General features: G+C 45.2%; 1 protein-coding gene across 3 annotated transcripts in view; it reads left to right on the plus strand.

The window, feature by feature from the left end:
• Lrrc8c (leucine rich repeat containing 8 VRAC subunit C) overlaps positions 1-18,172 on the plus strand; it is an 80,862-nt gene extending 62,690 nt beyond the window's left edge. For all 3 annotated transcript variants that reach the window (XM_028867336.2, XM_028867337.2, XM_037209262.1), the window contains exon 3: positions 11,944-18,172. In XM_028867336.2, coding sequence (XP_028723169.1) covers positions 11,944-14,217 — 2,274 coding nt within the window. In that variant the 3' untranslated portion in view covers positions 14,218-18,172. The remainder of the gene's footprint in view (positions 1-11,943) is intronic.
• The last annotated feature ends 5,334 nt before the right edge of the window (positions 18,173-23,506 follow it).

Below are 23,506 nucleotides of genomic sequence, written 5' to 3' on the forward strand. Positions count from 1 at the left end.
GTGCCATCTTGGTTTTCCATGTCCTGTGATGTACGTCGTCTTTGGTGGGATATGTTTCACCACTGGACATTTGTTTTAGTTTAGTCATCTGTAGCTATTTAATTAAAAATTGTAGTTGTCCTGACTACTAGACTTTTAAAAACTAGACTTTTATCTGGTTTGCCTACTCCTTTTTTAAAAAACATTTATTTTGTTTTATTTGAAATTTCATATGTATTTTTTATTTTTAGTTATTTTCCGAGGTTGTTTTTTTTTTTTTGAGATTAATATAATTACATTTCTCCCTTTCCTTTCCTCCCTCCAAACCTCCCCATATACCCTTCCCATTCTCCTTTAAATTCATGGCCTCTTCGTTTTTCATTGTTATTGCATGCATATATGTATGTAGGTATATATCCCTAAGTATAGCCTGCTCAGTCCCTGGAAGTACTGTGCTTATCTCATTTCAGCCCACCCTCCAGCTCCTCCACTGTTCCCTTTCATTTCTCAAGTCCATGACCTGTGCTTTTCTATTGTTGCACACACACACACACACACACACACACACACACACACACACACAGCTACTACCTGCTGAATCTATTTAGTGTTGCTCATATGTATATGTTCTCTAATTTGTGGATCTAGCTCTGAATCTTAGGATGTGAATATATAACCTGTAGTAACCATAGCAACTGGGAAAGTAAAATGGGACCATGGCAGAGAGCTCTAGAGAGGATACCGGGACACTGGTTTGCCTAACTTTATCATTACCCGGATGTTACATGATGTATCTCTAAGTAGACCTTATCTGCAGTGCTCAAGTTCTATAGTGTAGTTACTTGGCCTTGTTCCCTTGGGTTAGATTTTATGAGCTGACCTGAGCCTAAAACCTTCATCTGTTTTCATGGGAAAATGCTTTTACTCTAAACCAATTTTTAAAGAATATTTTATTTTTATTTATGTGTGTGGATGAATGTATGCCACGTAGGTGCATGTCCTCGAGGAGGCCAGAGAGGGCGCTGTAGTTACAGGTGGTTGTGAGCTGTCTGATATGGTGTTGAGAACCAGGCCGGGGTCCTCAGGAAGAGCAGCGAGCACTCTTAGCTTCTGGGCTACCCATACAGTCTTTATTCTACACCAGGTTTTGAATGAACTTTGAGGACCTGCTTTGCTCAGTCACTCTTGACTGAACTTCCTCATTCAGGATTTATATTTTTTCATGTAAAGGTTAGCCGTTCTTCAATAGCGGTGGTGTCTTCGTGATACTGGTTTAATCTTATCTACGAAGGCTGTGGTCTTGCACTAGTTACATTTCTTTTTACTGAGCGACCTTATCAGAGCTGGAAGAGAGTTTGAGAGATGTTTGGTGGAAGTCTGACGAGAGAGTTTATCCTGGACACATGGATACTTTTCCTCGAGACTGTCTGGGGGTAGAAGAGTCCTGTCCTGTGAAACTTGCACTCTGAAAGTACAGATTAATTAGTGCACATTTATGGAATGTTGACTGAGTTCCCAGGACTGTGTTAGGAATTATGGGGAATACACCATAATTTAAGACTCCATCTCTTCCCCCAAAGGTTGTATGCAGTCGTTACAGAGGCAAAACAGCACATTATTTATTTATTGGGTGGTTTACTCTGTAGCTACAGGCACCATGCTAGGTTATGACTACCCCAGACTTGCTTTGAATCCTAAAGATATCTAAAGTGCTTCAAAGTAGAAATTCATATGTGTACTCATAAAACTATGTAATTTCTACAGTGGATATCTATAAATAAACTTCAGTGACTACAACAGAAAGGAGACTAATTCTACCTTGGAAAAATCAAAGCCCTTAATGTTTTACACAAGATTAGAAGAATATAGGATTAAATTATATTTCTGAAATAAAGTGTTACAAGGTATTACAAAAGGTGGGATTTGTAAGACTAGGTTAAATTTTTCATAAATGGAAGATTATAGCAAATAAGAGCTTTGGGGTGGGGAGGAGATGATGGGTAGATGGATGATAGGTGGGTGGGTGGATGGATGGATGGATGGATGGATGGATGGGGATAGACAGGCACACAGGGTAGCACTTCCTGATTGGATGAATAAGAGCTTGAAGACTTAAGAGTGGAGGTCAGAGTTGGATGTCAAGTATATTCCTCAATCACTTCTTCATATTAAGTTTTTGAGTCAAGTTTTAGGTAGTTCTGGCTGTTGTGGAACTCCCTGTTTATACTAGGCTGATCTCAAGCTCCAGAGATCCTCCTGCCTCTGCTTCCTGGCGCTGGACTTACAGATGTGCCACTGTGCCCAGCTTCTGTCTGGGTTCTGGAGGTCTGAACTCAGGTCCTCACGTTTGTGAGGAGAGCCCTTTATCCACTGAGCCATCTTCCGGACCTTGTTTCAGTTTCGTTATGGAAAGTTAATCATGGTACAGCAGAAATTGGTTGCATTTCACCTCTAACTATAGACTTCACTTCACTTGGGACATTTCCATGTGATTGAAGTGTGAGCAAGTTAAGTAAGCCACATAGAGTTTGAGAGTGCCCCAGAACCCGAGGCCAGATGCCCACCTGCTTCTCTCTGCAGGCGCCTGCCTATACTTCTCATACGGGAAGCATTGCAGAAGATGTACAGGCATAGAGGGAAAGCCAGGCAAGAAAACCATTTAACTAACGCCAAGGCTCTGGCCCCAGCCCTCACCATCAATCTCCTGTTGAGCTGGGCCAGACCTCACATAAGTCATGAGGACTTTCTCTCCCGTAAATGTCTCAGAAGCGGGGAAGAGGGGCTGCCTGGCCTCTTTGGTATCACGATCTGTCATGATCAGTGCAAAATGACAGCAAGAACAGCAAAACAACAATCATAACAAAGCAGGGACAGGGCAGAGCTGGGTAAATTAGCAAGGAAATGGAAAGGAGGTGGGAGAGAAAGCAGAGAAAGGCTGGTGCCCCCATCTGAGCTGGCCTCCCAGGCTACCGTCCCCCTAAGACAGGAGCAGTACTGGGTTCATCCTGTGCCATCAGCTCCGAGAAAGGAGAAGCTGCCCCACAGTGACTCCTGGGCTGAGGGTGTGGCTCGGTGCCAGAGGGCTGTCTCCCATGCTGTGGTCCATAGCCTTACCCACAGGAGAGGATCCAGAGAGAAGCCTTAAGGGAGCAACCACATGGGCTGACTTCAAGGAAAAGTCCCACAGCTGGGGCTCAAACCCGAATCTGCCAACCCCTGGCCACCGAAAGGTCCGGTCCTCCTCCTTAAAGATGAGCCTCTCTGCAGCCCTGACCCTCCCCGAGCAAGAACAAAGAGCGGTCTGGGCTCTGCTGGGATGGACAGCTGCCTAACAATTATAACAGCTCTCCCCCGCTTCCCCGCTTCAGGGTGGGGCCTTGTGATGTCACAATGAATGACAGACAGCTGATCTCCTTTGAGAATAATGTGGTCTGTTCCTTCCAACAGATTGGACCCTAGCCACTGGCGTTATCACACTCCTTGGGAACCATAGAATATTGTTAGTGGATTATTATGGCAAATTCATAAAATAATCTTCATTTTTTAAAAAATCCTCTTAGAATGGTTTTCTTATTTATTTGGATGTTTCTAGTATTGAGTTCTCTGTGCTGTTGATACATTGTGGGTAAGCCAGAAGATTTATGTGTTGTTGTTGTTTTTTCTTAAACATTTCCAGTTTCTCTGATTCTATTCCTGCTCACAGACTTAGCAAACTGTAGCTGCTGAACAAGACGTCAGTCAGTCAGTCCTTGCACATCACTTCAGAAAAAGTTCTTTCTGTATTTATTTATTTTTATTTATTTATTAGGTACACAGAAGAGGGTCTCATTACAGATGGTTGTGAGCCACCATATGGGTGCTTGGAATTGAACTCAGGACCTCTGGAAGAGCAGTTGGTGCTCTTAACCTCTGAGCCATCTCTCCAGCCTCTCTTTCTGATTTATTACAGGGGTGTAACTGTAGGTAAATATTTCAAATTTATCAAGCACATAAGCCCAACAGTCATTCAGTGTATAGTCCTGGTGTTTATCTGTAGGTTTGATATCCACTGAATTTCCCCACATTTTTAACTTTGAAATAAATGTTTCTTATTGAAATCTTGTTTCCATGGGTCTAATAATTCACTGGTCTACTTGGAAAATGCCATCAGTCTCTCTAATTCCTTGTTTGCTGCTGTGTGCTTCAGCAGAATGAGACAGACAGTGTCGGTATCATCAAAATACAGGAAATGAAACATCCCCGATGTCTGGGGATTGCCAGGCCAACCAGGAGTTAGCGGTATTAACAGTAATGGCACCATCATCTCATCACCCCTCTCAGAAGCGTTCATCTCAGTGTCTGTGGTGACGGAAGAATTGTGGTTCTGGAGCCAAATGTCAAAGCACAGAGATGATCTTAATGTAAATGTGTCGGCCTCCCAACTCGGGCACCGCCTGAGTCTTCAGCAGTCAGCACTCAGCTCTGGCGACGCCGAGAATGTGCGTAAGAAATCGTTCTATCTCAGAAGGAGGTAGCCAGCAGCCAGATTCTTCCAGATGATAATGGCATCTAATGACAGGCGTGCGTGTAGGGACCACTGCTGGGACTCATTATCCTTGGAGAAAGACAGGATTTACTCATCTGATGTTGGCTGTGTCCTAATGTGTGGGACTGTGAGGTGAAGCCATGGTGCCCGTCTCTGAGGAACTTACAGTGTTGACGTTTCACTTGGTCTGTGTAGCAATGACATGGCAGTGTATGGCATTCCAGTGGTATTTCATATTCCTCGAGCAAAGAAATTCCTCTTGATTTATGTCCACAAGATTTGCCTGATCTCTGGTTTCTGTGAAACATAGAATATGTGCGACTGTTACCTTCTACCACTGAGAAAGTTCTCACATATACAGTATATATGATTGTTAGCTTCTTCACACTGAGAAAGATCCAGGTGTTTGTACAATCCTTCCTAGACATCTTGCTCCCCACCCCCAAGGACACAAACTCCTGAACCTATCAGTGAAGGTCCATCACTTGTAACCAGTGCACCACTCTGTGACACTGAGAGCTGGGAGGCTGTGGAGGGTGTGCAGGAGACTGTGGGGTGTGTGCAGGAGGCTGTGGGGTGTGCAGGAGGCTGTGGGGGTGTGCAGGAGGCTGTGGGGGTGTGCAGGAGGCTGTGGTGTGTGTACAGGAGGCTGTGGGGTGTGCAGGAGGCTGTGAGTGTGTGTGCAGGAGGCTGTGGGGTGTGCAGGAGGCTGTGAGTGTGTGCAGGAGGCTGTGGGGGTGTGCAGGAGGCTGTGGTGTGTGTGCAGGAGGCTGTGAGTGTGTGCAGGAGGCTGTGGGGGTGTGCAGGAGGCTGTGGGGTGTGTTCAGGAGGCTGTGGGGTGTGCAGGAGGCTGTGGGGTGTGCAGGAGGCTGTGGGGTGTGCAGGAGGCTGTGGTGTGTGTGCAGGAGGCTGTGGAGGGTGTGCAGGAGACTGTGGGGTGTGTATAGGAGGCTGTGGGGTGTGCAGGAGGCTGTGAGTGTGTGTGCAGGAGGCTGTGAGTATTTCTGTGTCTGGTTTTTCTCTCCTCTGATTCTCTACATATGAACCTTCCTCTGTGCACACAATCCTTCTTGGCCATCTTGTAAGTTTTTAACATCCCCACTAAAAAGACAAACCAGACAGCAGACCACTTATTATCCAATGCCACGTGTGGGGAGACGCTTGGTCTTGTTTCTTCTTACAAGTAATAAAGGTAAACTTTTTGCTCAATTCTTGGGTTGCACATGTGTGTTGCAAAATATCACACTCAGGACCTTATGCGTGCTGATAAATAGGGGCTCTGACGCTGAGCTACAGCCAGCTACTGCTTATATTTATTAACTAACTAGTTAAACTTTCACAGTTTGCTTAAGACCCTTTCCCCTCTTTTGGCTCTCTGGGTCTAAACTTCCTCCACGCCTATTGTGCTGTTTCCTAACCATTCCATAAGTGTTAAACACCATCCCTAAGAGGGGATCTAGACAACTTGTTCTTATCCAGGACTGGGAAGAAGCTGAGTTAGCTACAAAAACACACAGAGGCACCAAGAAACAGTGTGGGGAGACAGAATCCAATCTGAAAAGCCACATACTATCTCATTCAACTGCAGGGCATTCTGGAAAGAGCAAAACTGTAAAGGAGGTGACAATGAGTGTTTGGGGAGGCAGGCTAGGGTTCCGGAATGGACAGGAATGTATAGGCTAAACACAGAAGACCTGCCAGACCATGAGACTGCTCTGTAGGATGCTGTAGCCATGATTATGTATCATAGCGCTGTCCAGACACAAAGAAGGACCAAGTGCGGCCACTGATGTAGCTGTGGACTCTGGGTAATAATGGCACATCAGTACAGGACATCTTGTACATTGTTGTCGTGCATCGCCATGAAGGGCGCTGGCTGGTACAGGAGTCTGTCCGTACCTACGGATGGGAGGCTCATGGGATATTGTTGTACCTCTTCTCTATGTTGCTGTCAATCTAAAACTTTTCTAAAAATCATAGTAAAGTCATTTAAATAACAGCGGGGAAGACATGCACACAGACAGGAAGTGACGGTACCGCTCAGTTTTGCATTCCCATGTCCCCTGGAGACAGACCTTGTTTGTCCTGGTGACAGTGATGCAGTATGTGTGGTTCTCATGGATGTCTATTTTTGCACTCTGGGGTGGTTGCCCCCACATACCCAGGGCTGGGCTCGGAGGACAGCAGGCTTATGAATAAGACATTTAATAACCCCCAAAGTGTCCATGGGCCCTGATTTTTCAGTTCCTTCTCGTTCCCTGAAAGATTTCACAACACTTAAAACATTTTCAGTAACCTGAAACAAAGTCAGCATATTCTGAATTAACCCTTCCTCCTCAGGAACAAAACTGGTGCCTGTTGGCAATGGCTTCGTCCTCTGGGATCCGGTTTCTGGGAGACAGTACTTAAGTTTGCTCATCGACTGATACCTCAGTGGCATGAGAGCTGCTTCCAGGAGAAGTGTGTAAAGAGTGAGAGTCCATCTTCCTAGTATTCTTCACTCTTACCCAATGCAGCCTTCTGCTCCTGTCCCTGGAACCTTTACAAGGTTCCGACCTTCCACTCGCCAATGCCCTACCCAAGTCTAGAAGCTTGAAGACCCAGTGCAGTCCTTCCTCTTCCTGGATCACCCCTCCCCCCAGCTCCACACCTTAGCTCTTACTGCACTTCTATGGCACCCTTGTGGACGGCATACTGCCTCGTGTGTGCTCTTGTCGACTCTTCGTACAGCCAGCTCCAGCTCCAGCTCCAGCTCCAGCTCCAGCAAGACTGTAGAGCAAGCACTGTTTGTGCCCCTCTCCTTTCCTGTGGTGTTAGTCATGCAGCAGACACCCGGTCAGCGTTAGCGGATAAAGAACCGCTTCCTCGGTGTCTCTCAACCAGCCATGGAGAATGCAGCTTGGGGGTGCATCTGTCACTGAGTCTTTCTTAGGACAGCAGGGATAACTTGGTTTGCTCTGTCTGATTTGGGACACCTCTGGTTATCAATGCTTTGGGGTATCATATTTAGTACCAGCTATGTGCGTCTCTAAGGAGTGAATGGAGGCTGATGGAGACAACTAGTACATACGATGTATATTTAATGTAACGGTTACTCAAGGCAGATTAACATTATGATGAATCTGTGTCGCTTCGCTATTGCCAAAATAAAATAACTTACACTGCCAAGTCGCCTCTTCCTGTAAAAGGCTGAATATCTCTGTTATACTTCACCTGCCTTTTTATTGGTCTATTCTACCAGCTTGAACCAAATCTGCCACAGCTGCAGAATTGTGGCTCAATCGGTAGAGTCCTTGCCTAGCACGCACAAAGCCCTGGGGTCCATCCCTAGCATTGTCCAAATCAAGTACGGTGGTTTGGACATGCCTCAGCCACTTGGAAGATAGATACAGGAGGATCATGGGTTCAGGGTCAGTCTCAAGCTACCTAGCAAATCCGAGGCCATGTATCTGTGATACATGAGACCCTGTCTCAAAAGCGGTCAACACAGAGACTCAACTTGTTAGAGTGTTGAGAATAAATGACTGTTGGGGCCTCTGTATCAATCCCCCTGACCAACAGTTGTGGATTATCAAGGAAGAAGGGGCAGAAAGAACGAGTGTAAGAGCCACAGGATAGGGAGGAGGCTGTGGAACACTGTCTTCTGGCCGTGACATGGCCATCGCGTTCATAAACTCACGGCAGCTGTGCTTACCTGCCAGGAAAGAGCAAGCCAGTCAGAGTCCCGGTGTGGGTGGAGGACAGGCTCATGAAGAGCCACCCTAGGGGAGAAGCTGCTGGCAGTTGGTGTCTGTTTGAGGAGGAATCGTTTTTCTTCAAGGATGGTCGGTGATAGGTTGTCCACACTCCAATGGGTATTCAGGCATCAATAATTGGACTCCGTTAGTTATTAAAAATAAAAAAGAAGAGGCATAAAGGGGGTACTGAGAAGGAGAGGAGATTTGGGTTGGATATGATTAAGATACATTGTATATGTATGTGAAATTACCAAAGAAATTAAAAGACTATTCCTTTAAAAAAAAATCTGCCTTAGGGTGATGATGACTCATGCCTTTAATCCTGGCACTTGGGAGGCAGAAGCAGGCAGATCTCTGTGAGTTTGAAGCCAGCCTGGTCGATAGAGAAAGTTACATACTACACAGAGAAACCCTGTCTCAGAAAACCAAAACAACAACAACAAGAACAATCTGCCTTAACAAAACAGAGCAGCAATATCCATAACCACTGTGACGCCCTGTCTTTTCAGATTGTAAGCCGCAGACTAAAGAATACATTGGAACTGCGGATGGATGTTGTATTGTGACTAACTTTGTTAGTAATGTACACTCATGATTATGTAAACCTCATAAAATGCTAGACTCCAGAACACTTCCCATTTAGGTGTAGAGTCATGATGGGTAAGATAGCAAAGCACACAGGTGGGCTGCAAACCCAGACAAGCGTGTCCTTGGAGCAGGAATGGAACACTGAGTGGGCTAAATCAACTACCAGGCTTCCTTCCAAAACCAAGCAGCAATGGACCACGGCTCTGCCAGCAAAGCCAACTAGAAGTGTTCCCTGCAAGATAAGAGCCTGGAGCCTGGTCACTCTGTGAAGCCAAAGCTTCTGTTCCCAGGAGGATCTGGAAGAAGAATAATGGACCAGAAGCTAAAGCTGGTGCCTCAGAGGAAAGTGCCCTATTCTCTCCTGCCTAGCTATTGGCCATTCAGCTGTTTGTTACACCAATCCCAGCAACACATCTTCACACAGTGTACAGACATCCCACAACAGTTGCCTGAGGAAGTGGTACATTAGAAGTGAGTTCTGGGTTCTGCCAGGTCTGAGCAAGCTCGAGAGGACTGCAGAGCACACCCTTCTAGGGAAAAGGGACCACAGGGCAGGGGCATGTGTCCTTGGGAGGGACAGGGCCGTGTGAAGTAGCATTGGAAGATATTTTCTAAAACCGCAGAGAGTTGAGTCCTTTGTGCCCAGTGTGGAGCAGGGAGGATCCACGTGTACCCAAGAATAAGTGGCACTAGAAAACCCAGGATTCAGTAAAGTCTCACCAACCACCATAGAGAAAGATGGGTCACTCACTAAACCACTGAACTAAATTGGCAGCTGACATCTCACCAGCAAATAAACAGGAGGAAACGAAGTCATGTTTTCAAATGCAAAGGGGAAATTACTTTCAACACGTGATTGTTAAACTTTCCGAAATATTCCTCAAGAAAGAAAGCACCCTGCTGAAGCCACCCCAACTAAACCAAGTGGGCACACACAAAAGACTTAAAATAGGCTCAGCATTTGTTAGGAAGAGGAAAGTTCTCGGCAGGAGGAGGGGGTGAGAGAGGTTAACAGGAGGTGGAAAAGGCATAAAATTCACTGAGAAAGAACAAAGATAATTTTTTAATTAAAAATAAAGGAAGGCTGGTGAGTAGAGGGCCCTGTGGCTAAGAGCACTTGTGGCTCTTGTAGAGGATGCAGATTGGTTTCCCAGCACCCACGTTGGGCTGCTCGTCTGTCACTCCAGCTCTAGGGCATGTGACGCCCTTCCCTGGCCTCTGTTGCATTGAAACACATGTGACACACACACACACACACACACACACACACGCGCGCGCGCGCGCGCGCACATATATATGTGAAAAATTTTAACCGTACCTGTAAAGAAATGTTTTTTAAAATGATTAAAGCAAGAAAGACATTTATTTTCAAACCTATCAGTTATGTAAAATAAGGACAGGATGTAGTCTATATGACGTCACTTAAGTCACTTAATGCCTTGGTCTCTTGAACTATAAAATGGGAATCACAAGCGTACTGCCTTATGAGATTACGGTGACAGTTAAACCAGGCACAGTGACACACACCTGGAATCCTAGCACTTGTGAGGTAGAAACAAGAAGAGTAGGCATTCAGGGTCGACCCCAGGTACATGGGATGTTTGAAGCCAGCCTGGACAACATGATACCCGTTAAATAAAATGAAATGTAAAAGTGGCAATTCAGAATTAATCCCGTGACCCTGGAATAGGGACAGATAGCTGCGTGTTGAGCACAACGTACATGTGCTGCTGTCTCCATCGTCCTCCTCGTCCTCCTCGTCCTCCTCGTCCCTAGGAGAGGCATGCTTCCTGCCCACATTGATAGCGCCCACACCTAGAAGGGCTGGCGGGGGCCCTGGGTGCCTCTCAGCAGGTGGACGGACACTGGGCACCTCGTGCTTTATGATGCTTCGTGTACTCGGCTGGTTGTCAGCTTTGCACGTCTGTCTGGTGGGCTCCGGCGCCCTGTCCCCTCTTGTAATCATGGACTATGCCCCCGGGGTCCGCTTCGAAGCGTTCAGCTTCTCCCTCTGTAATCAGTACAAAGACCTTTGCTGTCACTAGGCCCTGGCTCTTGTAGAATCACCACACCTGGGTTTCTAGCCTTTAAAGATACAGACAGTTGTTCTGTTTTCTTCCTGTTTACATTTACTTATTCGTGGGTGCCTGTGTGGAGGTCAGTTCTCTCCTTCCGCCTTGCGGGTCCCCGGGCTCAAACCCCAGACACCGGTGTCTTTATCCACCACCTCACCAGCCCCAAACCAACTGTCCTTGCATTATGAATTCCATACATCATTATTCTGTGCTCTTTGGTTGTTATTTGTCCTCTGAACTGTTGCTCATTGTCCAAATTGTTCCAAGTTCCTGAGCCTCTTGGTGAGGGTGGCGCCTCTAAGGTGGTTTCAGGATTCCCCGCCTCATCCCAGACATCCCACCCTGTCCCTTCTTTCTGTGTTGCTCCCCTAGGAGTTGCTCCATGCTCTGACTCCATAGGCTTCTCAACCAAGCCCTGGCAGAGCAGCGGAGGGCCTCAAGATTGTTCTCCAAGGCAGCAAATTCCCGCATGAATGGGTTGCTATTGAGCACTGTTTATGTGCTCTCGTCTCTAAAGAACGTGGGAAAGCTTCCGTGAGAGCCCCGGGACATCACAGCCAGTTATGCTAATCATGCGTGTGGTGCATGACGTGGGTGGGGAGAAAGCGGTAAACAAGAACACCAGGAACTGTTTCCGTATTTCTTCTTTCCAACGTTTACACGTCTCATACACAAACAAATACAGCAATGAAAACCATCCAGTTCAAGGCAAGATTCTCCCAGGCCGCAGTGATAGAAGAAATAAGAAGGTTAAAAATATTGAATAGTCCCTAAATACTCACGTTACCATGACTTGTTCCATGCCCCGGCAATACCACTGCTTTGTGTCAATCTTTGATGTGGTGAACAAAATCAGATATTTCATTTTTCCATAACATGGGCTAAGAATAAAATCTTGGTGGTGCTGGAATCAAATGTTATGTTCTCCAGGCAGAGGAAATGGACATTTATTGGATGTTATTGCTACTTTCCTTGTGCTAATGACATTACAAAAGCTCTTTGGGTAATATAATTTGAAACTATTATTTCTGTATTTCAGGTCATGCAAGACAGGATCATCTGCCTCCCGAAGAGAGTGCAGCCTGATCAGAACCACTCTTCGCTTTCCAATGTCTCTCAGGCAGTTATCAGTACCACGCCACTGCCTCCGCCTAAGCCCTCTCCCACCAACCCCGCCACGGTGGAGATGAAAGGCCTGAAGACAGACCTGGACCTTCAACAGTACAGCTTCATCAACCAGATATGTTACGAGCGAGCCCTCCACTGGTACGCCAAGTACTTCCCGTACCTCGTGCTCATCCACACCCTGGTCTTCATGCTCTGCAGCAACTTCTGGTTCAAGTTCCCCGGTTCCAGTTCCAAGATAGAACATTTCGTCTCCATCCTGGGGAAGTGCTTTGACTCCCCGTGGACTACCCGGGCGCTCTCCGAAGTGTCTGGGGAGGACTCGGAAGAGAAAGATAACAGGAAGAACAACATGAGCAGGCCCAACACCATCCAGTCCGGCCCTGAAGGCAATCTGGTCAACGCCCAGTCTCTCAAGTCAATTCCTGAGAAGTTTGTGGTTGACAAATCCACGGCGGGAGCTCTGGACAAAAAGGAAGGGGAGCAGGCGAAGGCCCTGTTTGAGAAGGTGAAGAAGTTCAGACTACACGTGGAAGAAGGCGACATCCTGTACGCCATGTACGTCCGGCAGACCGTGCTTAAGGTTATCAAGTTCCTGATCATCATCGCGTATAACAGCGCTCTGGTTTCCAAAGTCCAGTTTACAGTGGACTGTAACGTGGACATCCAGGACATGACGGGCTATAAAAACTTTTCTTGCAACCACACCATGGCTCATCTGTTCTCTAAGCTATCCTTCTGTTACCTGTGCTTCGTGAGCATCTATGGCTTGACGTGCCTTTATACCTTGTACTGGCTCTTCTACCGTTCCCTGAAGGAATATTCTTTCGAGTATGTCCGGCAGGAGACTGGAATCGATGACATTCCGGATGTGAAGAATGACTTTGCCTTTATGCTCCATATGATAGACCAATATGACCCTCTCTATTCCAAGAGGTTTGCAGTGTTCCTGTCTGAAGTCAGCGAGAACAAATTAAAGCAGCTCAATTTAAATAATGAGTGGACCCCCGACAAACTGAGGCAGAAGCTGCAGATGAACGCCCACAACCGCCTGGAGCTGCCTCTGATCATGCTGTCCGGCCTTCCAGACACCGTGTTTGAGATCACAGAGCTGCAGTCTCTGAAGCTGGAGATCATTAAGAACGTCATGATACCCGCCACCATCGCTCAGCTAGACAACCTCCAGGAGCTCTCTCTGCACCAATGCTCTGTCAAAATCCACAGCGCAGCGCTCTCTTTCCTGAAGGAAAACCTCAAAGTCCTGAGCGTCAAGTTTGATGACATGAGGGAGCTGCCCCCCTGGATGTACGGCCTCCGAAATCTGGAAGAGCTCTACCTGGTTGGTTCTCTGAGTCACGACATCTCCAAAAATGTCACCCTGGAGTCTCTGCGGGATCTCAAAAGCCTTAAAATCCTCTCCCTCAAGAGCAACGTCTCCAAAATCCCTCAGGCCGTGGCGGATGTGTCCAGTCACCTCCAGAAGATGTGCATCCACAATGACGGCACCAAGCTGGTGATGCTGAACAACCTGAAGAAGCTGGTCAACCTGACAGAGCTGGAGCTGGTGCACTGTGACCTGGAGCGCATTCCCCACGCCGTCTTCAGCCTCCTCAGCCTCCAGGAACTGGACCTGAAGGAAAACAACCTGAAGTCAATAGAAGAAATCGTGAGCTTCCAGCACTTGAGGAAGCTCACCGTGCTCAAACTGTGGTACAACAGCATCACGTACATCCCAGAGCACATCAAGAAACTGACCAGCCTGGAGCGACTGTATTTCAGCCACAACAAGGTAGAGGTGCTGCCTTCCCACCTCTTCCTATGCAACAAAATCCGATACCTGGACTTGTCCTACAACGACATTCGCTTCATCCCGCCCGAAATCGGAGTTCTGCAAAGTTTACACTATTTTTCCATCACTTGTAACAAAGTCGAAAGCCTTCCAGACGAACTCTACTTTTGCAAGAAACTTAAAACTTTGAAGATTGGGAAAAACAGCCTCTCCGTACTTTCACCAAAAATTGGAAATTTACTGTTTCTTTCCTACCTAGACATCAAAGGCAATCACTTTGAGGTCCTCCCTCCCGAGCTGGGAGACTGCCGGGCTCTGAAGCGAGCTGGGTTAGTTGTGGAAGAGGCTCTGTTTGAGACCCTGCCCTCAGATGTCCGGGAGCAAATGAAAGCCGAGTAGCTGATTTCTCATCAAAACGTGACTGAAATACGCTTCTACCAAATACAGTATAAAGAGTTAGGTCATCCTAATGCCTTTCCTAGATTATTTTTGGGTTTTTTTTTTTTTTTTTAGTTTTTTTGTTTTTCACACAAGACAAAATGTACACAAAGATTGAGTAAGGAGTATGTATTTTTTAATAAAAATTTGATTGTATTTTTTCAATATTAATATTTTTAAGTTTTATTTGTCCTGGAAGCTAATGCACCTTGTTATTTCCTACCGATAGGAATGGGTGGTTCCTTCTGGCTTTGGGTTTTGTTTTTTTACTTAAATTCATTCTTATGAAAGGAAAGGAATTGTAGCTCGTGTGCATTTTGGCATATTTTAAATGGGTTCAGATAACTTTGCCAACACCATTTTTACCTTGTTCCTCCTTGTCCAGGTCTCTGTCAGTACCGTCATCATGTGTACCAAGGAGTCTGGGCCTGCTGTCCTCAGATCAGCGGCCTTCTCCCTTGGCCAGTTTTCCACTCCGTAGTTCACATAAGTGCTTTGTCACAGAGCACTGTCTTGAAAATTCTCCCTCTTCCAACACTATCAATTGTGTTATTTCCCGAACAACATTTCCAGTTCGCCTCAGAGGGGATTTTTAAATGGGTGAAGAAAATGAATCCCCAGTGGTCACCATCCCCGTGTTCATTTATCATTTGCTGTTTAACTGATTTGTATTTTTACCAACCTCCTAAAATTTGTCAGTAAAAATTAAGTACAACCCTCCCCCAATCCACCTCAGTATTGCCATGTGGTACTGGTGAGCAACCTTTGGGAAATTAGATTCATTTTAAAATTCTGGCAGATAATTAAATTTTAAATCATAGGATTAGAAGCCTGTTTTGAGTAATTTAATCATTTTTGATGTCTTGATATGTGGACGCATCAGATGGTAAACAGTCTTGCTGCTAAGGCACTCTGTTAAAAAGCTATTCCAACAGGCCCCGCCCCTTCCCTGGGCCCTGCGCAGCCATGTTCTGCGGGCTGAACAGAATAGCCCAGCACATACGTATGTATAGTCATCCACTTCCCGCAAGCCTGCCCTTGATGCAGATGCTAGGGACACAAGCATGGGATCTCCTCAGCTCTCTGCTTAAAATCGCATCTCCCTGAAGTTGGGCCTTTCTCTTCCCAGATGTGTGACTCTCCTGGGAGTGCTGTCACTCAGCAATAATTCCTGCCTGGTGGCTGGCAGAGCTTTCCCTTACCTTTGTCTTCCTAAAATCCAGACTTAAGACAGAGCTGCCGGGGTGTAGCTCAGTGACGAAGAGTTGGTCCAGCAGCATGCCCCAAAGCCTGAGCTTAGTCATCTGGCACTACAAAACAGACAACCGGGCGATGCTCATTATTTTGAGCGGATGAGGAATGAAGGACAGATCTGTGTGACGGGCCAGCCATGTTGAGCAAGAGCTTCTGTTTTCCCTTTGAAGTTTCAGTCATGAAACTTTTTTTTTTTTTTACTGTTATGGCTATACTTCTTATACGAAGAAATATTCAATTTTAGTATATGGCGGTCCTGAGTATAAGTGATGTATCATGTTCAGAAACAGCTTTGTCTTAAAGAAGGAATGTATGGACAGATTGTCTGTTATTGAGCATGAGTAATCTGTTGTGGAAAGGTAAACCGAGTCAGTGAATGCACTGTCTTGATTGTTAAAATTTATAGTAATTTTCAGCATCACCCTTCAAAGGGGATCTATTCAGGTTAAATACCATATTTATGCTGAAGTCTCTATGTGGCATTAACTGAAAATCCCATGTGAGTTCATAACTAAGTCACCAATAATTCAATTTTATCAAGCTTCCAAAATAATTTGATTTATTTTTGTAATGATTCTGCAGGCTGAGTCCCAACCTAAGTTGTAAATAACATCCAATAAATCAGTATAATTCTGTGACTTTATGTTTTAATCAAGAGTAAAAATTCATAGATCTTTCTATTAGATTTTATAAAACTTCCAAAGCCTCAAACTTAACTTTGAAGACTTTAAAATTTCTGATTCTTATCCTTTTTAATACAGTAAGTTTTTGTTCACATTCTTGAGTAAGATGCGTCCGGTCACTATTTAGCCTTCCAATGGAAAACTCAGGTACCTGAGCTGCTGACTTTTCTAATGTTCTTCAATCCAACTCAGTGCACAGAGGCTGTTTGCCTCGTCCATCACTCTGTTTTCCAAGTGCTCTTCCTGAGGAGGACCAGCCAGCTCTTTGTCCAACCTCTGGTTCACAGCAAACTGCTGTGTCCATCACAAATGTGCCATCTGTATTCTTAACTCCAGGGGCATCGTCAGGCTCAAGGTGGGCAATGAAGTCCAGCAATGGAGTGCAGAACAAACAGCTGTCTGGTGGTTGTCTGGCTGCAAGGTCCTAACAGAGCCCCACCTAAGGGGCTGGCAGGATGGCTTTGTGGGTAAAGGGCACTTGCCACCCAGACTAAGGGCCTGAGTTTGACTCCCAGGATCCACACCGTGGGAGGAGAGAACCAGCTCCCATAAGTTGTGCTCTGGCCTCCACAGAGGTGCTATGGCATGAGCACCTACACAAATCCACACACTAATTAACGTAATTGTTTTCCATCACAAACACCTAAGAAGAAAACCCCTCAGGAGAGCATTGTGTTTTCTTGTTACAGGATTTGGTCTGGTTTTGGATATCAAAACTCTTGATGAGATAAAAATTGGGTGTCTACACATGTAGGCTCTTCACGTTGCCCGCCCAGCTCTTCCCTGCTGTTATAATGAAATCTGACAATCCCCATGGCATCTTGAGCCTGCTTTTCCAGGCAGCTTGGGAAATGTTCTTGCCCCACGGACTCTGTTCATTTTGATTGTAGGTCCTGCTTCAGAAGGGTCTGAAACAACCCGGACTCCTTTTTTGGGTTTCTTGGAACAAAAGAAGTCCAGTTTTTTACAGTATTCTAGTTTATGGTTTCAATTTATCTCACTCTCTAATCCAATTTCATACCAAAAGCCCGATCAACAGTATTGGCATTTCAACAGTGACATTTATGGCTCACAGATACAAAATCCGTTAGCATTACTCTTGCAAATAACACAAATGTGGATGTAATTTCAGCTTCTTGGAGCATAAGACTACATTACTGTTGTCCTGTGACCCCTGAATGAGATGGTGCTGAATAGTTTACACTGGGCCAGAATCTCAAAAACAGGGCCACACTCAAGTGAGCAAAATGGCACGGTGACCAAGAAGAGACTTTCTGGAAGGGACTGTGTGATGTCTGCATCGTGTCTGCTTAGAGACAAAGTAAGAAAACTCAGACAGTCTTACCTAGAGCTGCCGTGAGTTTTCAGATTTAACTCCCGACCTTCTAATAATTTGGTATCAGCCTTCCAAACAAGTATCCATCCCCCATTCCCCTTTCCCAAAGTCGCCCACTAATAAGATGGCATCTTCATGTTTAAGGGAGAGAGAAGAGAGTCTCTCTCTGCCCCCGAGGAATTATTTGTTAATCAGAGGGATTATATAACATGTGCAGCTTAACTTGTTCACCAAATAACAGCCACTATGTATTTAGGATTTGGTGTCTGAGCCAGGGCCTTGCTTTGTAGCCCAGGCTGACCTTGAACTTGAGAATCTCGTGCCTCACCTTCCAGGGCACTGGATTGCAGGTGTTCACCCCTGACCTGAATGGCTCCTAATGTATTTGTTTGCATCTCTGTCATCCCACCATGCTACTCTTTGGGGTTGACACTCCACGCCTTATGTGCTTGCTCAGTGTTCTGCATTTGTTTACAATGTTCCCGTGCATTCAGACTGTCCAGTGCTGGAAAACTTATTGGACTGTCAAGAAAAAGGACTGAGAGTTGATTTGTCATAATACATGTTCATGAAAGGAAACGTCTTAATGTTATTTGGCTATGTAGTGTATAGGAATAAAAATAAAGTCATTTTTGTAACTTAACTTGGGGATCCGTCCTTTACTTACTTGTTTTTTTAGAAACCATGCTTATCTTGTGTTCTTAAACTATTACCAAGGTTCTCTGGGCTGCAGGAAAGAGGCTCCCTCTTACCGTGGGAGCTAGTTTCTGTAATTGTGAGTAATTGTTTCCTTCCTTAATTCACTGCACTGCATCTACCCAAGGTGTCCCTGGAGTTCCGTTTGTAATTAGTGCTTTAATGTATAATCTGGAGTACAATTTTTGTACAGTTGCCAAATCAGATTGTACAATGGCTACCCAGCTCAGCCTTCAGCAAATACACTTACGGTTACTTAGAGGAATAAGAATGGTCCCGCACAGCCAGAGAGGCATTCTCTAATTAAATGCACGCTTACGGAAGCCCACTACACGACAGTTCTACATACTGTTGCAGAGGCGTAAGAAAACCGTGGCTAGTGTTGATAATGCTCATGCCTAAGCTGCCATCACCCATATTTTCTGGGAAGAATTATGTTGCTGGTAGTCATGTCTGGGGAAGGATGGCTGTGATGAGGAATGGTGGGGAGGATGATGGGAGGGGCTGAGTGAGCTGTGTTTTAGAAACGGAAGCAACTCGGAGAGCACTAGCGAGCTTTACAGACAAAAGCTGACACCCCAGAGTCCATATGTTGCGGCTTCAGAGCAGCACACACGGCAGGAAAAGACCCCACTAGCTACTGCTCTCCACTCTTCCGTCTTCCAGTATTTCTTTCACAAGAATATTGAGATAAGCTGAGGCTCAGCAAGCCATGAGGTTAGTTACTATTTGTAGCTGAAGTTTTCCTGTGTCCCGCCTGGTCCGCAGCCACTCAGACCCAAGTAAACACAGAGGGTTATATTAACTAAAACTGCTTGGCCACTAGCTCAGGCCTACCACTGACTAGTTCTTGCACTTAAATTCGGCCCATTTCTGTTAATTTATTTGTTACCACGTGTTCCGTGGCTTTACCTGTATGTCATTACATGCTGTTCCCTGGATGGCAGGATGGCGTCTCTTGACTCAGCCTTTCTCCTCCCAGAATTCTCCTTGTCTGCTGATCCCGCCTATACTTCCTGCCTGGCAACTGGCCAATCAGCATTTTATTAAACCAGTGTGCAAAAAGCATTATCCCACAGTGACTATTGATGGCCAGCATTTTGTTTGAGAGGAAAAGTAAATGTGCAGGGGAGAATCACCAAAGTTCATTTGAGACTTGGCAGGGATGTGTCTTAGTCACTTTGCTGTCGCTGTGATAAAACACCATAACCAAGGCAACTTGCAGAAGGAACGGTTACTTGCCTTAGGGCTCCGGAGGGTGAGAAAACACCATGGCAGGGAAGCATGGTAGCCAGCCACTGGCATGCCAGCTCCAGCTGCAGTGGAAGCCCATGGCTGCAAACAGGAAGCAGAGAGGAATGGCAAAGTCTTGTGCAACCTCAAAGCCCTCCCCCGGGACATACTTCCTCCAATAAGGCCACATCTCTGGTCCTCCTCAAGCAGCCCCCAGCTGGGAATCAAACATGCAAGTGCTCGAGACTTATAGGAAACGTCTCATGCAAACCGCCATGGGGTAGTTCCAGGCTTACGCAGTGTGAGTGCCGTCCTACATACAAAGTAAAACACGTTTGCTAGTCACATCTATTTTTTGCATGTAACTTAAGGAGTGCAGACTACAGCTTGGATTTCACACTTGAAAATATTTAAAAAGCCAGATATAATGGCTCAGGCTTGTCATCCCAGCACTCAAGATGCTGGGGAAGGTTCCTTCAAGTTTAAGGCTATGGCTGTCTAAATAAACTCCAGTCCAGCCTAGACTGCAGCATGGAATGGAAATAAGTAAATGTAAACTTATAAACCTGTTTGAACCCTGCAACGTACAAATAAGCACCTGCATGACCAGCCATGCCATAAATGAGTGTTTTCTGAGCTTTAATATTTTATATAAATTATACAAAGTAAGCAACGGTACTATTAAACGTCTATACCAAGTGACCCATTGCAATTGATGCAAAGATTCTTCTACCAGGAAAGTCTGAAAGCAAGTATAACATGGGTTCTCTCTCTCTCTTTTTTTATTCATTCCTTATAAAATTAATTTTATTTCAAGTTAACTTATACTCAGACGGACACTATTAATGTGTTTGAAGCCAGACATCATGGTTCACTGTGTGATCTGACTTAAAAAAACTGAGATGGAGATTATGATTTCAAGGCCGGGTTTGGCTTCATAGCAAGACCCTGTCTCAAAATTAAATAAACAAGTAAGTTTAAAAATAAATGTTTGGTGTACCAGGTTTTTTCTTTTGGGGCCACCAACCAGCTCCCAAATCATGACACAGAAACTTATTATGTTCTTTGAATGCTTGCCTTAGCTCTTATTTTAATCTGTTTCTCTTTATCTACATTTTGCCTCTGGGCTTTTTACCTTTCTCTCTCTCTCTCTCTCTCTCTCTCTCTCTCTCTCTCTCTCTCTCTCTCTCTCTCTCTCTCTCTCTCCCTCTCTCCCTCTCTCCCTCTCTCCCTCTCTCCCTCTCTCTCTCTTCCTTTCCTGCAGGTGGCTGCCTGGCTTCTGGCCACAATTGTGTCCTTCTCTTTCTTCCTCCTCCCCCTCATTCTTCTTCCCTAGATTTCTCCTCCTCCTTATTCTCTCTGCCCACCAGCTATTGGTCATTCAGCTTTTTATTAGACCAATCAGGTGCCTTAGGCAGACAAGGCGAAACAGGAACACATCTTTGCATATTAAACAAATGCAGCAAAAACAAATGTAACACATCTTTACACAGTTAAAGTAATACTTCGCAACATAAACAAATGTAACACATCTTTGCCTAGTTAAATACTCCACAACAGTTTGGATCTTATTGCAAATTTCAGGTATATAGATCTTGAGAAAAGAGAAACACATACACATTTCACACTCTATATTTAACTCACAGTTACAATTTAAAACATCAGTTTCCAAGAAGTGATTCTGTATGACCAGAAACTCACAGCATTTTCTTCCTTATAAGTTGTGAGGGTTCTTGGAATTCTAAGTTCACATAGACCGTGTGGGGTGACTATTGAGGTCATATTCTCAGCGACACTGTGCGGCTCCAGATAGCTTTCTTAGGTTGAGGTAATCCAAGGGTTAACTTTGAGACTAATTAATTTGTTAAGACAGAAGTGGTGAAAAGTTTAGGAAAGAGTGGACGGATTGTGTTTGTGGGGCTGAGTTTGCCTACATTGTATTTCTTCGATGATCTTGATGTCAATTTGATGGGGTTTAGGATCATCATGGAAACAATTCCTGTGCATGACTGTGAGGGGTTTTCGAGGTGAGGTGAATTGCAGTGGGAAGACTCATCCTAAAGACTGACAGTACCAGGGGCTGGAGAGATGGCTCAGAGGTTCAGAGCACTGGCTGCTCTCCCAGAGGTCCTGAGTTCAATTCCCAGCACCCACATGGAGGCTCACAACCATCTGTAATGAGTTCTGGTGTGCAGGCATACATGGAGGCAGAACACTGTATATGTAATAAATAAATATTAAAATACTTTTAAAAAAGAATAAAATGATCTTAATTTAAAAAAAAAAAAGATTGGCAGTACCATTCTATGGGCTGGAGATCCAACCTGAATAAGAGGGAGGAAGTGAGCTGAGGGCCAGCATCCATGTCTCTCTTCTGCTCCCTGACTGTGGACTCAAAGCAGCAGGCATTCTGCCTGTGCCTCCCCCACCATGGCCAACTGCATGCCCTGGAACCACGAGTCTAGAAAAGCCTTTCCTTCCCTGAGTCGTTCCTACTGCGTGCTTTATCACAGCCGTGGGAGACGTGACTGGTGTGACTTCTTTGTAATTTCGACTTCTTTATGAAAAATCCTTTATAGGGTAGTCAGTCCCCAGAAACACCTGAAAAGCCGTGAGCAGTACTCTTTAAACTGTCATGTCGTGGGGCTTTTCTGTGAATGTGTGTAGCAGGAAATCTGCTAGTTCAGAATCAGAAGGCTGCTTTTATCTGCTCTCTCCAGGTCCTCTAGTGTGACTCAGAAGCGTTCCTGGTAGTCACACTCTAAGCCTCAACAGCAGCCTCAGCCCGGTGATGGACCTCATTGTTTTATGTACCAAGAAACAGACAGGATGTTGGCAGCCTTTGGGTCTGTGAGTTCATGCTGTAAAAATGCAAGCCAGATATTAGGTTTCAGTTGCAACAACTCCGTCTGAACATTTACCTGCATAAATGTTTAAGTAATGTGTAAAGGATCAGACTGTGCACACAAACATCAGCAGAGGAGGAATATGATGCTGCCACTTGCTTAATAGGTGACCTCCTGCTATTTAATGTGCTGTCCAAAATTTAGAATTCGCGGTTTAGTTCAAGTGCTAACATTTAAAAAAAAAAAAAAGAAGAAGAAGAAGCCTCAACTAGAGCAAACCAGCTAGATGATATTATTACATAATCTACCTCAGAAAGTTCTAGGGACTGCTAGTTCTTTCAGTTGCAGATCTGATCCAGATCCTGTATCAAAAATGAAAGTCCAATAAACAAATAAAATAAAAATTTGGAATTTAAAAGCTGGGCACCATGGTTCATACCTCTAAACTCAGCACTCAGAAAATGGAGGCAGGAAGATCCCAAGTTTGAGACCAACCTGAGCTATGAAGCAAAACCTTGTCTCAAGAACAAAATAGTTTAAAAGTAACTCTAAAAGCTTTATGACATCATTTCTGTAGCACTGTGGGGACAGTTACCAAGCATAGCTTGTGTTCTCTCCTAAAAACACTTTAGAATCCTATGTGTTTTCAGTGTACACAGGGAGAAAGAAAAACATACAAAAATATATCCCATACTCTGTAGGTGCTTAAGGGACCAGGAGTGTCTATGGATGAACAGGCTGAAGCCCATGGAACAACCTGAGATATTTATTTTTAAGGGATTTAATATATTTAAATTTCTTCTAATGGTTTAAATTTGCATTGTGATTTGGGCCACTCCCAGCTTCATTGGGGTGATTTTAGGACCTGTCCTATTTCTCCATCAGAAGTCCGAGGAGTACAGAACCAAGCCTTAAGTGAGCAGCACTCACCATTGGGGCTCTACCCGATGGCCCCATGAAATAAGTCATAAATAAATCACTGCCGCTCACTCAATCAAGAGGCCTGGATGAGGTTCTCTCATGAAAGTCCACCAGTCCTGCTCACACTCCCTCCTCAGTGAGTGTCTTAGAGCCTCCACAGCGAAGGAACACAAACTAGGCGGCAGAAACGGGAATTTAACATCACGGAGAGAGAGTCTAAATTGGAGGTCTCCATCAGGTCTCTCCCCTCAGAGATGGGGAACCCTGGAGAAGAAGGGGGA

Source organism: Peromyscus leucopus, chromosome 10 (assembly GCF_004664715.2).
Source record: "Peromyscus leucopus breed LL Stock chromosome 10, UCI_PerLeu_2.1, whole genome shotgun sequence".
In the NCBI taxonomy this organism is placed as follows: domain Eukaryota; kingdom Metazoa; phylum Chordata; class Mammalia; order Rodentia; family Cricetidae; genus Peromyscus; species Peromyscus leucopus.